We start from the raw sequence: 20,928 nt of genomic DNA, 5'->3' as shown, positions 1-20,928 counted from the left end.
TAATTATTACTTTTAAAATTGATCGATAAAATACAAAAATGCAAGAGCCTGTCGACCATACCACACATAATCCAGACTTGGTGACTGTTATGCCGAATGGAGAAACCGTACCAGGAGGAGGAATTGTTACACACCATGTTGCAGACAAATTTTTTGCGACAAGGGTAGGTTGTTACCTCCCGGTATATTGGCTTCAGCATACTTTTTCATTATTATAGTTATTAACATTTTTTAAATTCAGATATGAAAATTACTGTTTCAAATGTAAAATTTACCAATTTTATGCTAAAATTTTGCTTTTCTCTTCATGCACCATGATTTTTATTTACCGTAACATATCTTATTTAGGATCAAAATTATTTGCGAGTTGAAATTTCGAAATATTAAACTCTGTGATAGCAAGTTAGCAACATCCTTAATCATGACCATGTCTCAATTTTGCGTGAGAGACTTTCTTTGATTTAATCATAAGACTTGTTAACAAATCAAAAGCAATGTAGGCCTGATTCATAAATGTTCTATTATTAGTGAATTTTCATTTCTTGTTACTTGAGTAATTAGAAAAAATCCAAAAAAAATGACCAAATTGTATAAGTTTTTGAATATACTATGCATAAAAGAACCATCATTATTCTAAGCCCACATTTACTATTTTAATAATTAACTAAAACATTTATCTTGTCCATAGGGCAATAATCTGGACATGGCAGTGGAAGATGTGAAAAACCAACAGTTGAATCAAGAAATTGATGGATTGGTCCTTGGAAGATGGCTTCTAACAGAGTAAATATGTTAAATAATTAACTGTATATTACCAAATTGCTTATCAATACTTACATTGTATGATTGTTATTATCAATAGTGCATGGGTATTATACTTAGTTTTGTTAGTTTATTTCAAGTTCAATGATGGGTACTCCCGTCGTGAGTGTACCACGTTAGGGTTAGGGGCAGGGCATAATTTTATTCTGATTTTCCCTACTTTTGTTCTATTACGAGTTCGAGAACTGTCTGTGTTAGCCAAGTAAATATACCCCCTACCCATAGGCTACCGTCCCGTTATGCAATTTGATGTAAAGTAGGCGAACAAAATTAGTTACCTCCATATTGGTATGCACACTTCTGGAGCGCCAAATGATGTAACACATGACAATAATTTGTGTAGCCTATTATACAGTTGAGTTTGGTGAAGGGTTTTCACTCTAATTGATTAGAAAATCAATTCATTATTTGCATGGTAATACTTTATAGATATGCCATTAGTATTCCAGTTTGCTTCTGGCAGTACTTTCAAGATCATTTTTGTGTTTACAATTTCACAAATAGTCACATTGCAAATACATATATACTAATGATGAAACCCACCCTTATTCCAAGTGGTATTTTCTTGTGATTCTTTGGTTTTGATTGCCATAATTTCTATTATTCGGCACATAGTGCCGACAGAAATTTTCCACATTTTAAAAGAATGGAGCTGGCTATCTGTTCACATATTCGACTAGGTCTGGTAACCAACCAAACCGAAATTTATGCATGATTCAACTGTATGCTTCTATACTATAGAACAGTGGCTTTCAGCCGGGGTTACGAAGAACGCCAGGGTTTCGCCAGCACAGTCCGCAGTTCCACAAGTTTCCATTCATTATTAAATATTGCCTATGTATATCGTTTAAATATAATAAAATACCTTTGCCACTATAATTAAACTTGTTTTGTTTTGCCAGTATTAGGTTTGCTTTCATATATATTTACAGTTTATTTTATTATTCAAATGATGTTTTTCGCATACGGCAATTAAACTAGTGGACAGTAGTTCCCCGAGCCTCTGGACCCTTTCATGAGATCCCTCTCCACCAAAAATGTTGGAAACCACTGGTCTAAAGCAACCAATTACTTTTCACTCCTCACATGTCCAAACGAAACAAAATTGAAACAGCATAAGCTAATAATGCTTTACCTTTTCCATTGTGAAAGTATATCTTATGTCAGGGGTGGGCACACCGCGGCTCACCAGACTTTTTGTGCGGCTCTTCTAGCTAACATAAATTTTTATCCAAATTTTAACTAAGAGAAAAACTTTAATGTAAACTCTTTTAATTTATCAAAAGTCGTTATTAAGAAGTTATGTTTTAGTATGAAAATCGCTGTAGCGTTGAATTTAAGTCAGTCGAGTCAGCAAATCTTTCGTCACAATGGTCAATGTTTATTGATGCGTCGGCGGTATTGCAGCTTGATTGCCGCTAAGTTACTGTGCGATGTGTCCAAAATTAAAAAAACGAAAATACGAAGATGAAAACAGAGTTGCCTTGTTTATCTATTTATTGTTATTAGACTCTTGTGTGAATTTCTTTTCTGTTCATAGTATTTCGATAATATTAATAAATTCACAAATTCTGCGGCTCTTTAAAAGTTCTGACTTGCAGCATGCGGCTCTTATACTAAAAAATTGTGCCCACCCCTGTCTTATGTTATTAAAAAGCTGTTTAGTATCATTTTAATATTAAAAGTTTGTAGTCGTAATATGATTCATATGAATGCCTTATTTCATACGGCTTATAGTCAATTGTAATCAATAATCGCATACTGCGTCACCGTTTGGATGTCAGCACCTCATGTCCCTGATTAACTTTTATTCATTATTCAGCAAATATCCATGCACCATGATTAATGTCACGCGTGTTTAAGAACTATACAATTATACAACGCCTGTTTTTGCATGATCATGGACTTTCATGGTTATATTATATATCTCATTTGAAGCTACCAATCTAACTATTGTTTTATATTTTTACCTTCTCATTAATCTTTACGGTAGTATGGTGAGTGATTGCTCCTAAATGAATGAAAATATAAGTACCGTAGTTCATCATGTATGGTAGCCGGCCCGCTATGGGTTTTCTAATGGAATACCACAATTCTTGGCACCTATGCACAACGAAATGTCTGCTTCAATTTGCTGAGATGCAATTCTGCACACAGACAAAGTTAAAATGCATTTTACGAAGCAAATTGAGTAGCTTATTTTATTAAACTATTAGTAGTGCATCTAGCAAAACATCATTTATGCATTTGAATCACAAATTCTGATTTGAAGTTGGACGATCTCTTTTTCTGGAATATCTGTTCCTCTAGTCCAGGGGTTCCCAAACCAGGGGTCGCGACCCCAAATTGGCTCGAAGTGATAAGTAGGTCGAGTCGCAAACAGGTCATGGGGTCGCTGAGATATGGTAGAGGATGGACGTACAAAACAAATATGATTTGACAAACCATGTTAAATTTAGCAGTTTTTACCATGGCTCCTTGTAAAACAGACCCATAGGCATCGCTCTATGCTTATGCTATAGATAGAAAATGTAGATGCTTATTGTGACATCACTGTTTGGTTTTAGCTTATTTTACTTAACACCAGCACATGACCAAACTCAAAAGTCCAGTGAAAGAAGCTTCAGAAGTTTATTGAAAAATATATAGTTTGGGGTCGTCCTGAAAAAAGCTTGGGAACCCCTGCTCTAGTCCAAACAATATTCACTGTGAATACTGAATACATACTGCTCGAAAACAAATATTTTCTCCTGTCTGTCCCGTACATTCATGAACGATGTTAATTACATATTATTGGGATATTACCATATCGGAACATTAATAATAACAATTTTAAAAATTGGCGCCTTTTTGTTGGTATCAGATCGCTATCAGAAAGAAAATTGATTACAGTACTACAGTACATCTCTATTACTTTTACTCTTGACTCTCAATGTATATTCGGAAAGCATCTTTTTTATTTTTCAGAATATCGTCTTGGAATCGGGACAAAGAACGACTGGTTATACTTTGCGAGAACAACATAATAATTTGCAAATATGATTATGTGGCGATGAAGCTCGCCTCTATCCAGAGAATTGCGCTGAAACAGCTGAAAGAAGTTCATAACGGCAATTTCGATTATCCACCCAATTCTGTTTCTGTGTAAGTAATAATTAAGAGTGGTTTTTTAAGATTTATTCAGCTTTTGAATTTTTAGTTACAGGGTGACACAGAAAACAGAAGTCGTGATTTTTTAAATCTACAAAAATGGAGAAAATTCATTTAATAATAAAATAACACTTCAACTTCTGATTGTGTATGATGGTACCCTGTTTCAGTTTGGTTATCCTCCAATTTTGGGGCTCTAGTATTTACAACTTTGACATGTGTTTGAAGCGACAGTTGTCTTTTGATGGTAATGATCTGCGCATTTATATGTCATGTATTTGCAGAACCATTTCTACATTGTCAATATTGACTGTGTTTGCCTTCGAAATTTTTGCTATGCATTCAAAGCTCAGCAAATATAATTCTGAATGGATACAATAAAATGTTGAATGCAAATTACTTTATATATAAATTTGGGTACTTTCAAAGTGTGTGTCCCAGGTTAGGGTTAGACCATAATTTTATTTGGATTTTTCTTATTATAGTACTATTACGAGTTCGGGGACTGTCTGTGTTAGCCAAGTAAATATACCCCTGCCCATAGGTTTCAGTCTCTTTACACAACTTGATGTAAAGTAGGCGAACAAAATTAGTTACCTCCATATTGGTACACACACTTCTGGAGCACCAAAATTTGGTTGTAAATGCTAAAACTTTTTGTTATTCAGTCCTCGCCTGTATAAAGGGGTTCGAATAACATGGGGAACGATGGATAACCAACCGTGGTATCAGAAATGGAACCCACTCAACACAGACATACCATTTTCAACTTTTACATCTCATCCTGTGTTGGCCTTACCAGATCTCGAGACAAAAGAAGCGTATGACGTAAGTTTTAGCAAAAAGATTAATTTTGGTCAACTTTGCTATCCCTTGGGGCTGAGTAAAGTTATTCAACAAGGGTCGCATTCTAAAAAAATTTTTTGTATAGATAGCATTCAGAAATTGACTGTGTCTGCGAGGTTACTAATCCTATTTAATGATGGCTGACATTGTTAAGCTGGAGATGAAAAAACATTACTGTTATTTTAACAATTCATAGTTTAGATATTTTAAATAATATTTTTAATAATCTGTTGGGAAGTCTGATGAGCAGGTTCTGTACATATCACCAACTTGGATTGTTTTTGTATAAATCTAATGTTCTCAAATGAAGCATAACACATTCAACCTAATTTATTTGATGACTCGTATGTATTTGCTGCTTTGTATTTAAAAAATATTCTGTGTTTTAATAAGTAAAGAAATAGCTTGCGGAGCTGCTAGGCCTGTTCTCAACTTTTGTTTTCTTCGTGGCTCATTTTTGTTGCCCAAAAATTCTTGTGGCCCATTAAACTTTTTATTGCAAGGGGAAAACTTCAAGAAAATCAAGATGTTTCTGCAGATAACGTTTAGAACTACAATGGAAATTACCACTCAGTAGCAGAAAACAGCATCGTCATTGATTGCTGCTACAATTGTTAACTATTGTTATATAAATAAATTAATTATATATAATATATATAATTATATATATATATAATATATATAATATATAAATAAATTAAATAAATTAATAATAAATAAATAAATTGCTAACTATTGTTATATAAATAAATTAATAGTCCTGTGGCCTACCTCAAAATCCTTCTGTGGCCCAGCAGTGGGCCATGGACAACTGGTTGAGAACCAGTGCGCTAGGGACTAGATTACTCCCACGGAGCATCTAGGGCTCAGTATGGAACACTTTGGGAACCCATGGCATAATGGATAGCGTGTTATGCTTCTATATGATGGCATGGCAGGTTAAAATCTCAGGTCCTGAGTGTAATTAACTAGGTTGGCAATTTCAAACCCAAAAGATTCTGATCCTTGCAAACCATAGTAGTTCCTTATCTAACATTGGATGCAACATAAGGTGTATAAATAAATTGTGTAGAAAAACAAATACCTACTGCTTTTCTCTTTGCATTTGTGTTAGTGCAGTAAATCCCATTTTTTTGTTATATTCCTCCCATCGTCTACTTGGGAAATCCTTATTCCTTCCCCACTATGCTTGAAAAGTATTAAAAAGTAAATTATTTAATCTTCAAATAGAGCCTTAGGTAGTGTTATCGCACTCCCTCTTTTGTACAGTTTAATATTTTATGTGTTCATGAATTAAAGTCATATAGTGATGATATAAAACTAAATAATATCGGTAGTACTACAGCAAATACAAAGCAAGTTTTTCCCTTGGGCGGAACTCCTCACTGGCGGAGAAATGTGTGTACTCCTGTAGTATGTATACTAGGTTAGGCTTAGGCCATAATTTTATTCCGATTTTCCTTATTTTAGTTCTATCACGAGTTCGGGGACTGTCTGTGTTAGCCAAGTGAATATACCCGCTGACCATGTAGGCTTCAGTCCCTTTACACAACTTGGTGTAAAGTAGGCAAACAAAATTTGTTACCTCCATACTGTTGCACACAACACACTTTTGGAGTGCTGAAATGTGTGTTAGTGGATTCATTTGCCTTGGCCCTTGACGAACAAGAATTAGAACGCTTCACTGAGAGATTTTTTTTTAATATTTCCAGGTGCAATCATTCCTCTCTGGCTTGAAACAAGCATTGGAGAAAGTCCCGAATATCAAATACATTGACAACCAACCCATCATTATTGAATCTTACGCTGGATTCGCATCTTACGTTCACAACCAAAGCAGGCTTGGGTTCTCCAGAGAGCGTGGTGGTGTTAGCTTTTAAAACAAGAACATAATCTTCAGTCATTTCTTGATTTTGATCATTGTCATGCGTAATTGAATCTTGGTTGGGAAATATAGCCGACTAATATATTCTAGGTTATGATTCGACATAATGTATATATACCTGTGTAATATGGTTATTATTATTAATTATTATTGTTCATGACTTTGCACTTTTCTTTTCTCTTTTCACTATATTTGTATAGTTTAAATTGCTATGAGCATCGAAAGAAAGCGAAAACCATCAATACTCTCCTCATCTTATTATTTTGTCGCGATTTATGCGACTCCTCCACGTACTAATCAATGCCAAGTCCATGTGCTGGTATGTTCTACGTCTACCGTAAGGAAAAACATAGTTAGCTTATCAATTTTCAGACTCATTGATCCTTATAAAAAAAATTTTGTGAAGTTTGAAATTGATTGCAGGTTTGCAAGTCATTTTAAATAGCTCCCCTTTTTCTATAGTACCTGTAGTTGAAAAAATAATGTCTCTCCCAAATGAGTACCTACTGGTAAAATAGTAATTATCTAATAGTGATTGATAACTTAACAACTGTTACTGGCTTCTGTCATTTTGATGCTCGTTTCTGATGAATTTGTGGTACTTTATTCCCTTAAACAAATGTTAACTTCAAATTTGAATTTTGAGGAAATCTTATACCTTATTATAAGCATGCTATTCTGTACACAGATTTCATTTTTCTTATAATATTATATTTTCTAAGTAAAAGATTACTAGCGCTCTAAGCAGTAAAGATTTATTTAAAAACAAAACTTCAAATGGCTACTGGGCTACTTTGGGCCTACATGAAACGCCAACTCGATATGATTTCCAATAGAAGTCAAGCCATGCATCTGAAAACAAATACCTGGCTAACTAATCCCATACATGGACTAATAACCGGACGAGAGGCCGTGGTTCGTCACATGATTAAGCAGTCTTATCTACTTTCCTCTCCCCGGGATAAATATGTAAATCCTATCAGAAGAATGTTTTTTATGACATTCACCCATCTTTTATGTACATTTGGATACCAAGTTTTAACCAATACAGACTCGATTGAATACTTTTTGTTTTTGCTGAATGTTCCATATTCCTGACATTGATTTTTTGTTGAATTTTCGATCGATCTATCATATTTTGATTATGCCCTTTTCAAACTCGCAAAATTTAAAACAATTCTTTACACTCCAAAGCTGATTAAAATCTTATGGGATAGATGTTTTTGAATTTTTCATCAGGTCGGGCAAGCAGTTTTTGGTTTCTTTTTCAATATATTGGCGGTACATCTCTGTATATTACCACTTACAATTTATGATTGTAATGTTAAGCAGAAATTTGGACAACTGTGTGACGACAATTAGATCCTGGCTCCCACACAAAGTACATTCTCTTGACAGACATTGGATATATATGTTTACTGTTCTTAGCTTATTGGAAAGAAATTGTACTTCTGCATGCCATAGCAATAGCAGAATGAAAATCAAACAAACTGTACTTAATTTATTGCTAGCTTGTTATGTGCTGTTCCAAGTTTACTTATATATATATTCCAGATCATACTTCAATGTTATATATACATGCAGTATCTTGTACTTTTCTGGAGCAATATTTTCATTCAAGTTTCATTAATAGTTATCTGGATTTTGTTTGGCACAAAAAGTTTCAAAGCTGATAGTATTATCGCATGTATTTGGTGTTTGGTTTGAATTTAAATATATTTGAAGTTCCGTAAAATCGATTTGTTATTTGAAAATTGTAACTTTGATAGTGAGGGTTCGAAATCAACGCAGTGAATAAGCAGGCTTAACTCTGTTAACTGAATTGATGTCGTTTCCGGCAATGCGTCATGAGAATTGAATAGTCGGTCCTGAATCGTTTCGTTTCTGTGCCAGCCGGTTTACCGATTTCCCGTCAATTGCTTATGCTGTGATTTATAAATTTTTGTAAGACACAAATTAATTACTATATATATAAGGTTGATAGGAATCCTTGTGTATATTTGAGTCGTAGTTTCTGCAGCTTGCGCCCATGAACCCTTGAAGGAATAAAATCTGTTGAACTCTTTTCCTATCTGGCACTAGTAATCAGACAGCATGTGATAAACTCCCTCTTCGGATTTCCTCAGAGGCTTAATATGAAATCCCTATCGGATAGCGAGGTCTTAGATTATTGTTCGTTGGCAGGCAGATTTGATATAACCGAAGTTTTTGTAGAAGCGCGGTGTTCATAAGGCTTCGTGATTCATGCAACCGATGAATTGGATGATTTGGATTGCTTCGTCCTTGGCTGTCTGTGTGTGCGTGACATTTTCAAAGTCTGTCTGTACGGCTCTCATACTTCGGTACTTATCATATATATATATATACGTACGTCAAGTTTAATATTCGAGATCTAAATAATTAACGAAGTCTGTGGGAGTGGCGAAGCGGGCCTATTCAAGTATAATAGTGCTCCCAAATACCGATGGGAAATTGATATGTTGATGGGCGAAAGTTCATCGTTAATCGTGAAGGTCATCGCAAATTCACGATTCAGATATTAGTATTGTGTCATTGAACTCGCTTTGTGACTTGTATGTATGTATGTTTATTCGTCTCGTAAAAGCAATATAAAAGAGTAAGTACTTATAAATACTGAAGACGGGATGTATGCACAAGACCATATTGGCCTAAAACACAGATGTGCGGCATACACCCCTTTGATTTATATAAATTATAATAGGGTAAATCAAATATGTACAATATGGTCCTTTATACAGGCAGTTGTGCGAGGAGGGTGGGTGGATGCGATAACAGGGATATGGGTGGAGTGTACAAAACTGTTTGTACAAAGGAGTTTGTTAGACAAAACAACATCTATAAATAGAGACACAACACAACATGAAACACAATGCATATGAATATAGTAATAAAAAAAATTTTTAAAAAAAAAAATTAAGAATTTAGATGAATGTACAATACCATTGAGTGATGATACCACATACTATAAAACGCGGGAATGGTCAAGTTTAAAGGGTGTGTACATATATGGTATGCACCACTCAAGGGCGACAGTGTTATAAGTGGTCTATGGCTGTTCTGGCCAAAATGTGACCCTACAGGTTTTGGCGAAATATGATAAAAAAGGTATGTATCAAATGACTCACTATTATAAGGTTTTTTTTGAAATTCTGGATTCAGCCAAAAACAATGAAGTTTCAAAAAAAAAGAAATAAAAAAAATTAATAAAAAGCATTTCCACAAAACCTATTATGGTTGCATTTCAGCCAGAAGATTAGAAAGGTATAAAGGTACAGTGGGATAGGGAATGATAAGTTATAAAGAGAAGCCATTTTACCATGTCATGGATTTTCCAATGTAAATTAAAATAATAAAATTATATGGTATCCTGGGATGAGCAGAAGAAAAAGTGTGATTCGGTGATAGGTAGCAACAATGGAAATAAATTGAACAGCATGCTACTCAAACAAAAACCATTGTCCCTACTCCCTACTATTTGAGCATTCTATCTATAACCTAAATTGCTGTGCTTTTGTTGTTGTCTAATTACGCATGATAATGAAATTAGAATGGTGTGCTAGTTATTAATTCAGTCCATTGTTCTATATTGAATCCGGGTGAAGTATCCTGTGGAGTTATTGAAATTGTCAGCTGGTCTATGGTGACTGAAGAGGAGGACAGTTTCCTGATAGTTCATTCAATCCAAATAATCAACAGCTCTCCCTTTCAGTGTTGAACTGACCTTAAAAAAATAATCTCCAAACAGTAACATGTTCAAAGCAGAGAAAATTGCTAATATGATGATAATATATATTGTTTAAGTTTGGAACGAAATTCTGAGTTCGATTTTGAATTTTTGATGTCATCGGGTAGGGAATTCCAAGCTTTTGGTCCACATACTGCGATTGATTCTTGTGAAATACTTTACTGACAAATGGAATAAAAAAATTATCTTTATTTCTGCTGTTTGAATTTGGGTTTGCTTGGAACAGGCTGTTCAGGCTGGACGGAAGATCTCCAATGTGACAAGAGAACATCATAGTACATAGTTCGAATTTAGCTAAATCCACAACTCGTAGTAGCCTATGCTCTTTAAATAAGTCATCAATTTTTTCGCGATTACCTCTATGAAAAACTCTTCTAATAAAGCGATTGCAATCTATTTTTGGTTGATGCGAAAGTCGCTATCCGTAACATTCGTGATTGTTGGGTTACGTGAATGAATCCCGGGATAAGCAAATTTCGTCACGAAGAACTAGTGGGCATAGTATATTATTATTATCACAAGTACTTCTTGCAGACGTCGAGACGCGGCTCAACAATTTTGGAATTTTTCTGTCCCAACCCCCATTTGCTACGTCATCCAAAAACTATGTCACAGTGACGTGCATTATTACCATTGAAAACACAAATGTCCTTTACGTATAATTGATTTTAACTCACTTCAAAATTGGTTCTCGATTCGGTGCTCCCAAAGTATTCGTACCAAGATGGCACACAACCTGAACATAGTATTGTACCAGGTTAGGGTTGTTCAGGTTGTGCGTCATCTTCGTACGAATACTTCCGAAGCGCCCTCGATTCGATGTCTTCGTATAATGATTCAAATACGGTATATGATCTCAAAGTAATAAATAGTATAAATCGTGCTGTTGATCAATTCTGCTAGTGCGGAAGCGTGACACAGGCGACAAATTTCTTGTGAAAGAAATTTTATAAAATGTCGCGCATTTTGTGTTCTGCGGTACGACGTTGCCGGAAAGATAAACGTGGCACGTCTGGTTGATTCCCAAAGCGGTAATTCTAGTCTGGTCGGGCTGGCAGTGTAACAATTGCGTGTCGCTGATATAAAGGGTAATGGTTTGATAGCTGATATTGGTTAATAATTACAAATATCGCGACTAAAGAAAGTTCGCTACCGGCATGTGAAGCATTGTGCAACGCCATTTCGCCATGGCTACACAAATATCGACTTCACATTTTGGTATAACACTGGATGGATCTAAGAAAGCTACGAAGTATATATTGAAGTCTTCTACAGTAGAATTGAGCTTGACGGATTATGGAGCAACAATAACCTCTATTAAATTTGCCGATAAAAATGGAGTCGTAGATGATGTTGTGACTGGGTACGACGATGTGCAAGGTGAGTGTCTGGTAGAAATATTATATACTAGGTATTAGGCAGACGCTTATATTGTAATTTGCCACAAATCAGTAATAAACTCGAAATAATTGCCCAATTTGTGTAAAGTGCTAAAAAATTAATAGCAATGATATTGAAATAGGCGCGAAACTTCATTGTATCCTGAATTTTTCAATGGATACACACACCCACGCAAATAGCAAATGAGAGAGAGGGTCGAATGACATTTATCTAAACCACGAAAAAGCTTAGCTTTTGACTTAGCAAATCACATGAAAAATTATTTTGCAGGGTACGAAATACAGCAGATAATGGTATTCCATAAAAATATTATAAACCAGGGCTTATATTACAACAAATAAGTACTGTACCTTTCGTGGCAAACGAAATGTTGTCCTAATTCGCTAAAATGTTACAGTAAAAATCTAGAGTTTATTACATTCTGACATTGAAATGGGCGCGAGAGTTTAAAATGTTTTTCTGGTTCTTTGAATATTCACAATGACAAAAATAAATAAATAAAGAAGAGTATAATAACATTTAGGCACATACAAGAACCACAGCACAAAATTCATGAAAAATTGTTTTACAGGGTACGAAAAATATAGCAGATACTTTGGCTGCTCGGTTGGTCGCGTCTGCAATCGAATTGCGAACGGAAAGTTTACCCTGAATGGAACGGACTACAGTTTACCAATCAACAATCCACCAAACAGCTTACATGGCGGAATAGTTGGATTTGATAAGGTTTGTTGAACCACTGTTAACAAAATTATTTTCAGATTAACAATCCATATATATATATATTAGAAATTGTTCCCAGTTTGATGTCTTAATCGGGCATTCAGTCCTTATATTACGCAGAATGATCTGATACGTTTGATCCTTTTAGCTACATGTTTTTTGTGTGTCTCAAAAAATGACAAAGTGGGACAAGCGGAACACGACATTTTCGGGACACCATGTTTTTTTTCCTGCTAGGCAGTATGGAATAATATCTTTTTAAATGTCGTCCGGCTGCCAGGCGTCAAATAGTTACCAATGTTGCCTTTCATATAGTATATGCATTGATTCGCTGGTCGTGCGAACATCAGGTGATTAAAGATAGTAAATCGATCTTTCGCACAAGCTAATTTCGGCTACTCCCGTAGTATACGTACCAGGTTAGGGTCAGGCCATAATTCTATTCCTATTTTCTTTATTTTAGTTCTATTACGAGTTCGGGGACTGTCTGTGTTAGCCAAGTGAATATATGTTTCAGTCTCTTTACACAACTTGATGTGAATTAGGGAAACAAAATTAGTTACCTCCATTTTGGTACACACACTTCTGGAGCGCCGTTATTTTTATTCATAATTTCATTCAAGACTGATTATGCTAAGGTATTTTGTTCATCGCAGAAAATCTGGGAAGCAGAAATACAGAAGTCTGCCGTAGTGTTCAAGTGAGAAATTAAAAATTATTTTGGTGCAAATGACTTTAACGAACCGATGTAAATTTGTGAAACTGTCACTTTTTTACAGTGTAGTCTGCATGTTTGTTCAAGTATAAATATAAAGCTTTTTCCGAGATAAGGAGTAAAATAACTGTTGAATAAGGTATAATCTTGCTGTGTGACCTTCAAATCTATTTTTTCAATGATACAATGTTGACTATTTTTTTTTTCTCCTTATTACTGTTAAACTTTAATCACGGGAGTCGCTGCTTGATAATCAGTGAAATGCCACTTTTACGTTTTTTTTTTATATTGTTTGTACAAAATGTATTTACATGATGGTGAAAAAATAAAACACTGATTTTACTGAGTTACGAGGTCATCATTTGTCAGTTATTTCCACATTTTCTTACCTATTTAGATTGGTGAGCAGAGATGGAGAGGAAGGTTTTCCTGGCACAGTACATGCAACTGCAAGATATGAATTGAACGAATCAGAGTTACTGCTTCAATATACTGCAACGACAGATAAATTTACGATTGTTAATATGACAAATCATAGTTACTTCAATCTTGCTGGCCATGTGAGTGAAATTATGGAGTGAATCCGTTTTCTTTGGCAACCTAAGTCTTAGGACAGATCTTAAACAGATTAAAAACGGTATCGGATATTACCGATTTCCAGGCTGCTAACTTTGTATATAGTTATATAATACTATCCTAAAAAGTTCTTTCACACATTGCACATGTTTCCGAAGATTCTAAAATTCCGGCATACCCCACGTGCCTTAATACACCTCTGGTTGCCAATGCTTTTACAAAATAGCGAAATTTCATTTTGGTATTGTATGTGACCAATTTCGACGAATCGTGGCAAACATCCCTGGAATCTATTGTTAATTGTCACGTTTCAATTATTATCCTTTTTATTTTTTTAATGGTGCTTATAGCTGACTTAGTTTTGTCCAACAGGACTATGATATTACGCGTTGGGTTGGTGTTCAAATGCTTCGGTTTGTTATGAGGACGTGTTCTATAACAAAATATATGTGGAATTTGTTAGTAAATTGATAATATTTATATTCAGTTCTTTGTAATGCTTAATTAAAAATGATATTGGGACTTCATAGCGTGGACAATGTAATATTAAATGTTCGACGATTTCGTTTTCCAAACAAGTGTCGCAAAGTCCATTGTCGTGGAGTCACGTTTCAATTAATGGCCAACTATTGTCACAAATGATCGGACAACTGACCTCGGTTATCCACTCGACGTAATATTTAACCGCCTTGTTTGATTTCCCTTTTAGCCGCGGAATAACCATGAAAATTCTGTCTTGGCTTTTATGCCAATCTATGGTGCATTTGTCGTGCATAATCATCATGTCGGGCGAGTGGTCCGGACGCAATTTACTACATCCCTACACATCTCTCTATTGTCCATGCTATAGCATTAGGGAGATCTGCAAGATAAAGATAAACCAGTGTTTTCTTTGTGGATGTCTTGACAGGTCTTCCAGCTTTTGTCGTTCCGCGCTTAGGGTTCCAAAGTAATACGTCGCTGTCCATATTCTGATACTCATGAAGTATGTGAACCAAGATGGCGGACACCCGGTTGTCACTTGGCTAGTCCCCGAACTCGTAATTGAACTAAAATAAAGAAAATTGGGAAAAAATTATGTCCTATCCTAACCTGGTACACATACTACGTACCGGTGTCCGCCATCTTGGTACGCATACTTCAGGCGCATCATTATTCTTATGTAAATTTATGTTCGATTTGAACAATACCTTTGTGAAAGATTATTTTCTATTTTCGCAGGAGAAGTGGAACAAAATTTACGATCACAAAGTAATGATCAACGCAGATCAGATGACTCCATTTACGGAAAGTTCGATTCCAACAGGTAGAATATTGTCATATTTACACTATTGATGTTTCCCCGAGCATCTATTCCTTGTTTACTTCCGTAAAATTAAATAATCAGCGAGATGCAAAATGTGACGTAACAATAGACGTGATAGCAGCCGCTCTGACACTTTTGTAACTCAGACGGATTTTTGAGCTGCATGGTTGTGAACATTGGCTCGTTTTGGAATTTTTAATAAAAATCATGAATTGAAACATATAAACCAGTTTATAAATAAGCATCAACATTTTACAATGGTAAAGTATAGGAAGAATTTTTCGGAGGTCCAATTCGTGGCAACATCAATAGTATTATTTGCGGTAATGTATTTTGTTGTGCCATTCACTAAAAGTCAAACACTATCAATACTGATTTTCATACAGCGGGTGAAACCACCGAATGAGAGTAAAAATCCATGAATTTGAACCAGCGATCTAAACTTTTTTTGGGAGAATCAGCACGTAGAACGCGCAATTCATATCAAATACTAAGTACCTCATCTCCTTCTGTTAATCAAAATTTACGTTCGCTTTTTAACGTTGCTCCGGCAAATGCGAGATGAATTTAATTTTGATTAGAATTCAACCAAGAATGTGTTTTCATATATGGAAAATTTTTACGGGTAGTATACCTATTGAAGCCGACGGTGTTTTTGTGTCACAATTCAAACACGCACGGCACGTCATTTTTACTTTTTAATCCAACTTTGCTTATGACACTTGATAAAGTTTGTTACATTGAGCGAATTGTCAAATTTAACATAACTCTCCACCAAAATGGCATATTTGACGGACGGACTCAAACGGTGGGGTGCGCTCCACAAGGTTGGCGTAGACAATTTTTTGAGCGCGTGTGAAGCTAATTAAAAACATTTGATCTTGTCCGACTAATTTTGGATATTTACATTTCTTCATTGGACACGTATAGTGGACATAACGATCGTTTCAATATTATGTTGTTGTTATTGTTATTTGTCTCCGTCATTTTTAAAAAATCGCTTTTCTCTTCGAATACTGGACCAATTGCTTTGAAATTTTCAGTGGTTAAAGAAAAAAAATTTCTCCAGAAGGCTATTACTTTTTTTTTTCGCTATGACGTCATCAAAATTATTGCCATTGGATGGCGCTACGTGTCCATATATTTGAGCATAGCTCACTTGTTTCAGATATATACGTACCATCTACTTTCGCTTTATTATTTGTTATTTCTAGATTATTGTTAGCTAGGTATTTTAGAGGTTGGGCACGAGACTTGACGAATTCTAAAAAGTGGGTGCGGTTTTAAAAGTTTGAGAACCACTGCACTATATATAGTATACCTTTATTCAAGGTGAGATTAAAGATGTAGAAGGAACTATATTTGATCTTCGAAAACCTGAACTCATGACGCAAGAAAGACTGGATAAAGTTCCAAATGGATATGACAATAACTTCTGTTTATCACGGAATGGAGAACGAAGACTTGCAGCTAGGTAATTTGGCTCAATTAACCAAATTTATTTCATCGTTCAGATATTAAATATTTTGTTTTAAAATTAATATATTATATTTGTGGTCAATGCACCGTATTACTAATACTATTACACTATGCTTGACTGTTATTCCGTATTTCTTGAAGTCGCAATTAAATATCTCAAGATTGTGATTCGTGTTTGTAATTTTTAACTGAAATTGAAAAATGCTTGCCTATGCAGAGACTTTTGCAGTTAAAATTATCTTCTTGGCGCCGGCTTGTTTTTTAGGCCAGAGCGGAGGGTTTATTGAATAGTTTACAGTTGAGTGTCACTTTTTAGACTTTATATCCGATGGGATAGAATGCTGTACCTTTTTAATTGTTTTCTGGTACTATTAACTCTAGCCAACTGGATTCCGTCGTCGTCCTGGTTTTTAATTTGGCATCTCAATAACAAACAACAACTTTGCTTTCAGCCATTAAAACTTGTAAGCAATTGGTGTGTACCTCCTATCGATACCTCACAACATGCATGTGATATATTTGCCATTCTGTGTAAACTTCATAACACAATTATTTTTTATCTATTGCACACAATTTTCAATTGCTGCCTTATTGTCAATTTTCGTAATTTCTGCAGAGTGGAGCAGGGACCGAGTGGTCGCGTGATGGAGGTAGAGACCACCCAACCAGGGATACAATTTTACACGGCAAACTTTCTCAGCAATGAACCTAAAAGAAACGGCCAAGGAACTTATGGAAAACAAAGCTGTTTGTGTTTGGAAACGCAAAATTATCCGGATGCTATAAATCACGTGAGTAATATAGGTAGGAAGCAAACGAGAAGGCTTGTAATGGTCGTTAATAAATATATATACAGTTTTTCAACCTTGCAAGCTATGTGTGTGCTTGAAACTTTAACAAGTTGTATTTAATGCGCGTAGTTGTCAGTATATAAAGATAACATGGCCAAAGTGTATGCTAGGTTACTTTTTAAACTCAGAATAGATTTTGCTGATACAAAATACAGATATTATCAAAATACAGAAATTACAATGAAAAAATGTTGAAATTGATCTTATATCATTACATTGAATAAGTAAGTTTTCAATTTTTTATCAACTCTAGCAGAACACTGTTCGTGACAGAATTTTTCGTGCTCGTGCTTTTTTGACTTACATTCAACGGTAACTTCCGTATTCTTTATTATTATAAGCTCTGTCGGAAATAGCCTTGGGGTATAACCTGTAATTATCCAACATTAGGATTTAAAACAAGTCATGGTATTTTTGTTTACTGTTAGTAAACTTGTGTAAGCAAACTTTATTGTTATTATAGTACGAATCACGTTGCGGTGTAAGCAGGACTTCTCATTAAAGAATATTTGTTTACTTCACAGATCGGTAAATTTCCAAACGCAATTTTGAAACCAGGAGAAGTATATGATCAGAAGACCTGGTACACCTTCACTACCGTACAGTGATGACATGACTACTTCGTCTGTGGAGAAGTGTAACAAGCCTTTATTAATGGTCCTGAAGCATAACTACAATTTTGTTTAAAATTTGCAGTTTATCTTGTGCAGTATTTTTTGCTGATTCAATTATATAAAACGATGATTACGTGCACACAAAGTGTTGTAGATATCAGAGGTGGCAAAACATCACCACGTCTCGATTAGTCAATCGTGTCTGATGTTGAGTGAATTTATTATTTTAATTCAAAAAATTAACTTGAACCAGTTTCATGCACAGTCTGTTATGAGTTTTAAAGCAGGACGAATACATTACTGTAGCCTACATGCGCAAAATACTATATACGCAGACATATAAGATTAGTCGGTCTCGTGGTATTGTATACGAAGTAGGGTACTGGGTTGTTTCGTTATCATGTTATTATTACTTATCGATTTTAATCGGTAAGTATGTTGATAGGTATTTGTCTGTTTTTTTGTCTGTCTGTTGGATGCACGCGATATCTCACGAAAGCGAGGTTGAATCTGCTCCAAATTTTGCATGTGTATTCACCATAGCTCGGATCGGAATCCTATGGATTTTCGATGATTTATGTCGTATAATGTCGCTTTGGCTTTTGTGTCCATATATTTGGGCAGAGATCTCTTTTTATTTTCAAGGATATTTACAGGTTCAAAGGATATTTAATTAAAAAATGTCATGTTTACCATATATAACAAATCATGTAAAGATTAATCGAAATAAATTTTGGGGACTGCCGATCATATATATATTTACTGGTAAAACACCTGCCTTTGGGCGTCTTTTCCCCTTATTAAATCGAGATTAAGAAATTCTATGAACGGGCTTGTTCGACTTGTTCCAATAGCTTCACAACTATCGATGTTACGTAGACGTTTTTGTTTTCTTTTTTCCTGGTACATACCCTGCCTCTGGCATTATTTTTTCTAATTCGCCCAGTCCGAGGTTATTAACAGAGAATCGTTTATTGATAATTCGAGTCGACCGTATTGTACTTATAAGAGGGTTCCAATCCACTTGCAACGATCAGCGTATGATTGTCACCAGGTATATTCAACCGAAGATAAATAAAGCACAACCAGTGTTAGCAAAACGATGCAATTTGCCGACGTTTTGAATTTCTATTCAGAAAAACTACATCAGGGCATGATATAGTAGGTCGGGGTAGTTCGGACACCCGGGGTATGATGGTCAGTCAAAATAAAATCCTCCTACTAGCGACACCTCGCGCTTTTTCGTCGCTCAAAACGCATCGCGTGAAAGAGCGACATCATGCGAACAACGACAGAACCAAGATTTTACATTTCAGGCTCGATAACTTACAAGGCGGTGCTTTTTCGGGAAGGGGTGTTTCTGTTGGGACAGAAAAACGTCAAATTATAGAGTCCCATGGTGGCGAAGAATAATTTTAGCCGGAAAAGTCTGCGAACTCGGTTCTATTTTGTTTATTTGTTGAAAGTAGTTGCATTAGATCGAATAAATTCTTTAGCAGACTGCCAGTACTCATTTTTGGGTTGGCAGGGTCACTTAAGAGGTAGGGTGGATTTTGAGTGGGGGAGGGGGGAGGATTTTTTTCAATATAGTCTGTTGGGAATGTCAATGGGCCGTCGTCATCGAAACTTATAAATAATTATTTTTTGGTACTAAGTACCCTTTTACAACAAAGATCAAAAGCACACTCATCGCCATATTTATATTGGATCTCTTAGAAGTTAAGCCCGGCGTAAAATTTCATCTTACCCCGTCAAATTATTTTTTCCATATGCGTATAAAATACGCCCAAGTTTATGCCAAGAAATTACAAAATAAATACTTCTAGAGGTAGTCCGTGTAAAGAAGATATAAAAATTGCAGTTGAAAAAGCGCAAACTAAATTTTAAATTTCTAGTTTTCCTAAAACTGTTCAAACTCTTTTGAAAATTGCCCTGTTATGTTCTTTATGGGGTAAGACGGACATACTTTTTGATATGCAAGAAAAGTGATCTGTTTAAAAAAAATTTAAGAGACATAATCCTGGGCCATCTAGGCGTTGATCGAAATCTTATGACCGAAATCCTAGACACCATCAAGTTAATTTTGGTGTGTGTCCGTCTTTCCCACAAAGTGTCTAACTTACCCCGATATTTTTTTAGCTGAAAATCGGGCGTAAATTCCGATTCGTTGCTATGGCAACAATGTGCAAATGTGGCAAGATAGCTGGAGGGTGGGTGCATGAATCAATAGTAGAACGAATGCAGCTGCGACATTATTTGAAGAGTTATTCAAAATAACTTATTAGTGGGTCCGACTTCCCCCGACCTACTATATGGAAAGCAAAAAAGGAAAAATATCACGGCGTCAAATCTAAAAAAAGTGATATGATAATAGATTTCAGTGAATTGGGGGATAGAAGTTCGCGTTTTGCGATCGCCGAACGTGCTTCATTTATCTTCGCCACTTGCAACGACTGTTGAACAGAATGAACTTCATCTAGTAGCAGGATATATTTAGGAAAGTAATGCAAATGCTGTTCGTCGTGGGACATGACAAATAGACGAGAAAAGGAACTGAGAGGCGTTGTAAATAAATGCTGAACGATATTTTGCAAAAACAAACCGTATTTAGGGGCATCACTCGATGTAAATCTAGAATATTTGAAAATCGCGAATGTAGTATAAAAAGAAACAGCAATTTCAAGTAAAGACAGAAAAGAGAAATGGAAATTTATTTGAGAAACGATATTTCGTAAAGTATACCGTCAGTTCAGAGCATTACGAGCATACGCTGTCGATTTAGATTATTTGACAA

General features: G+C 35.3%; 2 protein-coding genes across 2 annotated transcripts; both read left to right on the top strand.

The window, feature by feature from the left end:
- The first annotated feature begins 25 nt into the window (after positions 1-25).
- LOC120336739 (tumor protein p63-regulated gene 1-like protein) lies at positions 26-8,438 on the top strand. The gene is made up of 5 exons (XM_039404496.2): positions 26-164; positions 689-783; positions 3,790-3,966; positions 4,641-4,800; positions 6,531-8,438. Exons 1-5 carry the CDS (start codon positions 39-41, stop codon positions 6,696-6,698), a joined length of 726 nt encoding a protein of 241 aa, XP_039260430.2. The 5' UTR covers positions 26-38; the 3' UTR covers positions 6,699-8,438.
- Positions 8,439-11,488: 3,050 nt separating this feature from the next.
- On the top strand, positions 11,489-19,295 carry LOC120336726 (galactose mutarotase-like). Its single transcript, XM_039404482.2, has 8 exons — positions 11,489-11,849; positions 12,442-12,596; positions 13,250-13,293; positions 13,706-13,868; positions 15,106-15,190; positions 16,523-16,664; positions 17,286-17,460; positions 18,045-19,295. Exons 1-8 carry the CDS (start codon positions 11,657-11,659, stop codon positions 18,126-18,128), a joined length of 1,041 nt encoding a protein of 346 aa, XP_039260416.2. The 5' UTR covers positions 11,489-11,656; the 3' UTR covers positions 18,129-19,295.
- Positions 19,296-20,928: the final 1,633 nt, after the last annotated feature.

This window comes from Styela clava, chromosome 2 (assembly GCF_964204865.1).
Source record: "Styela clava chromosome 2, kaStyClav1.hap1.2, whole genome shotgun sequence".
Lineage (NCBI taxonomy): Eukaryota > Metazoa > Chordata > Ascidiacea > Stolidobranchia > Styelidae > Styela > Styela clava.
This window is presented reverse-complemented; position numbering and strand designations above follow the sequence as displayed.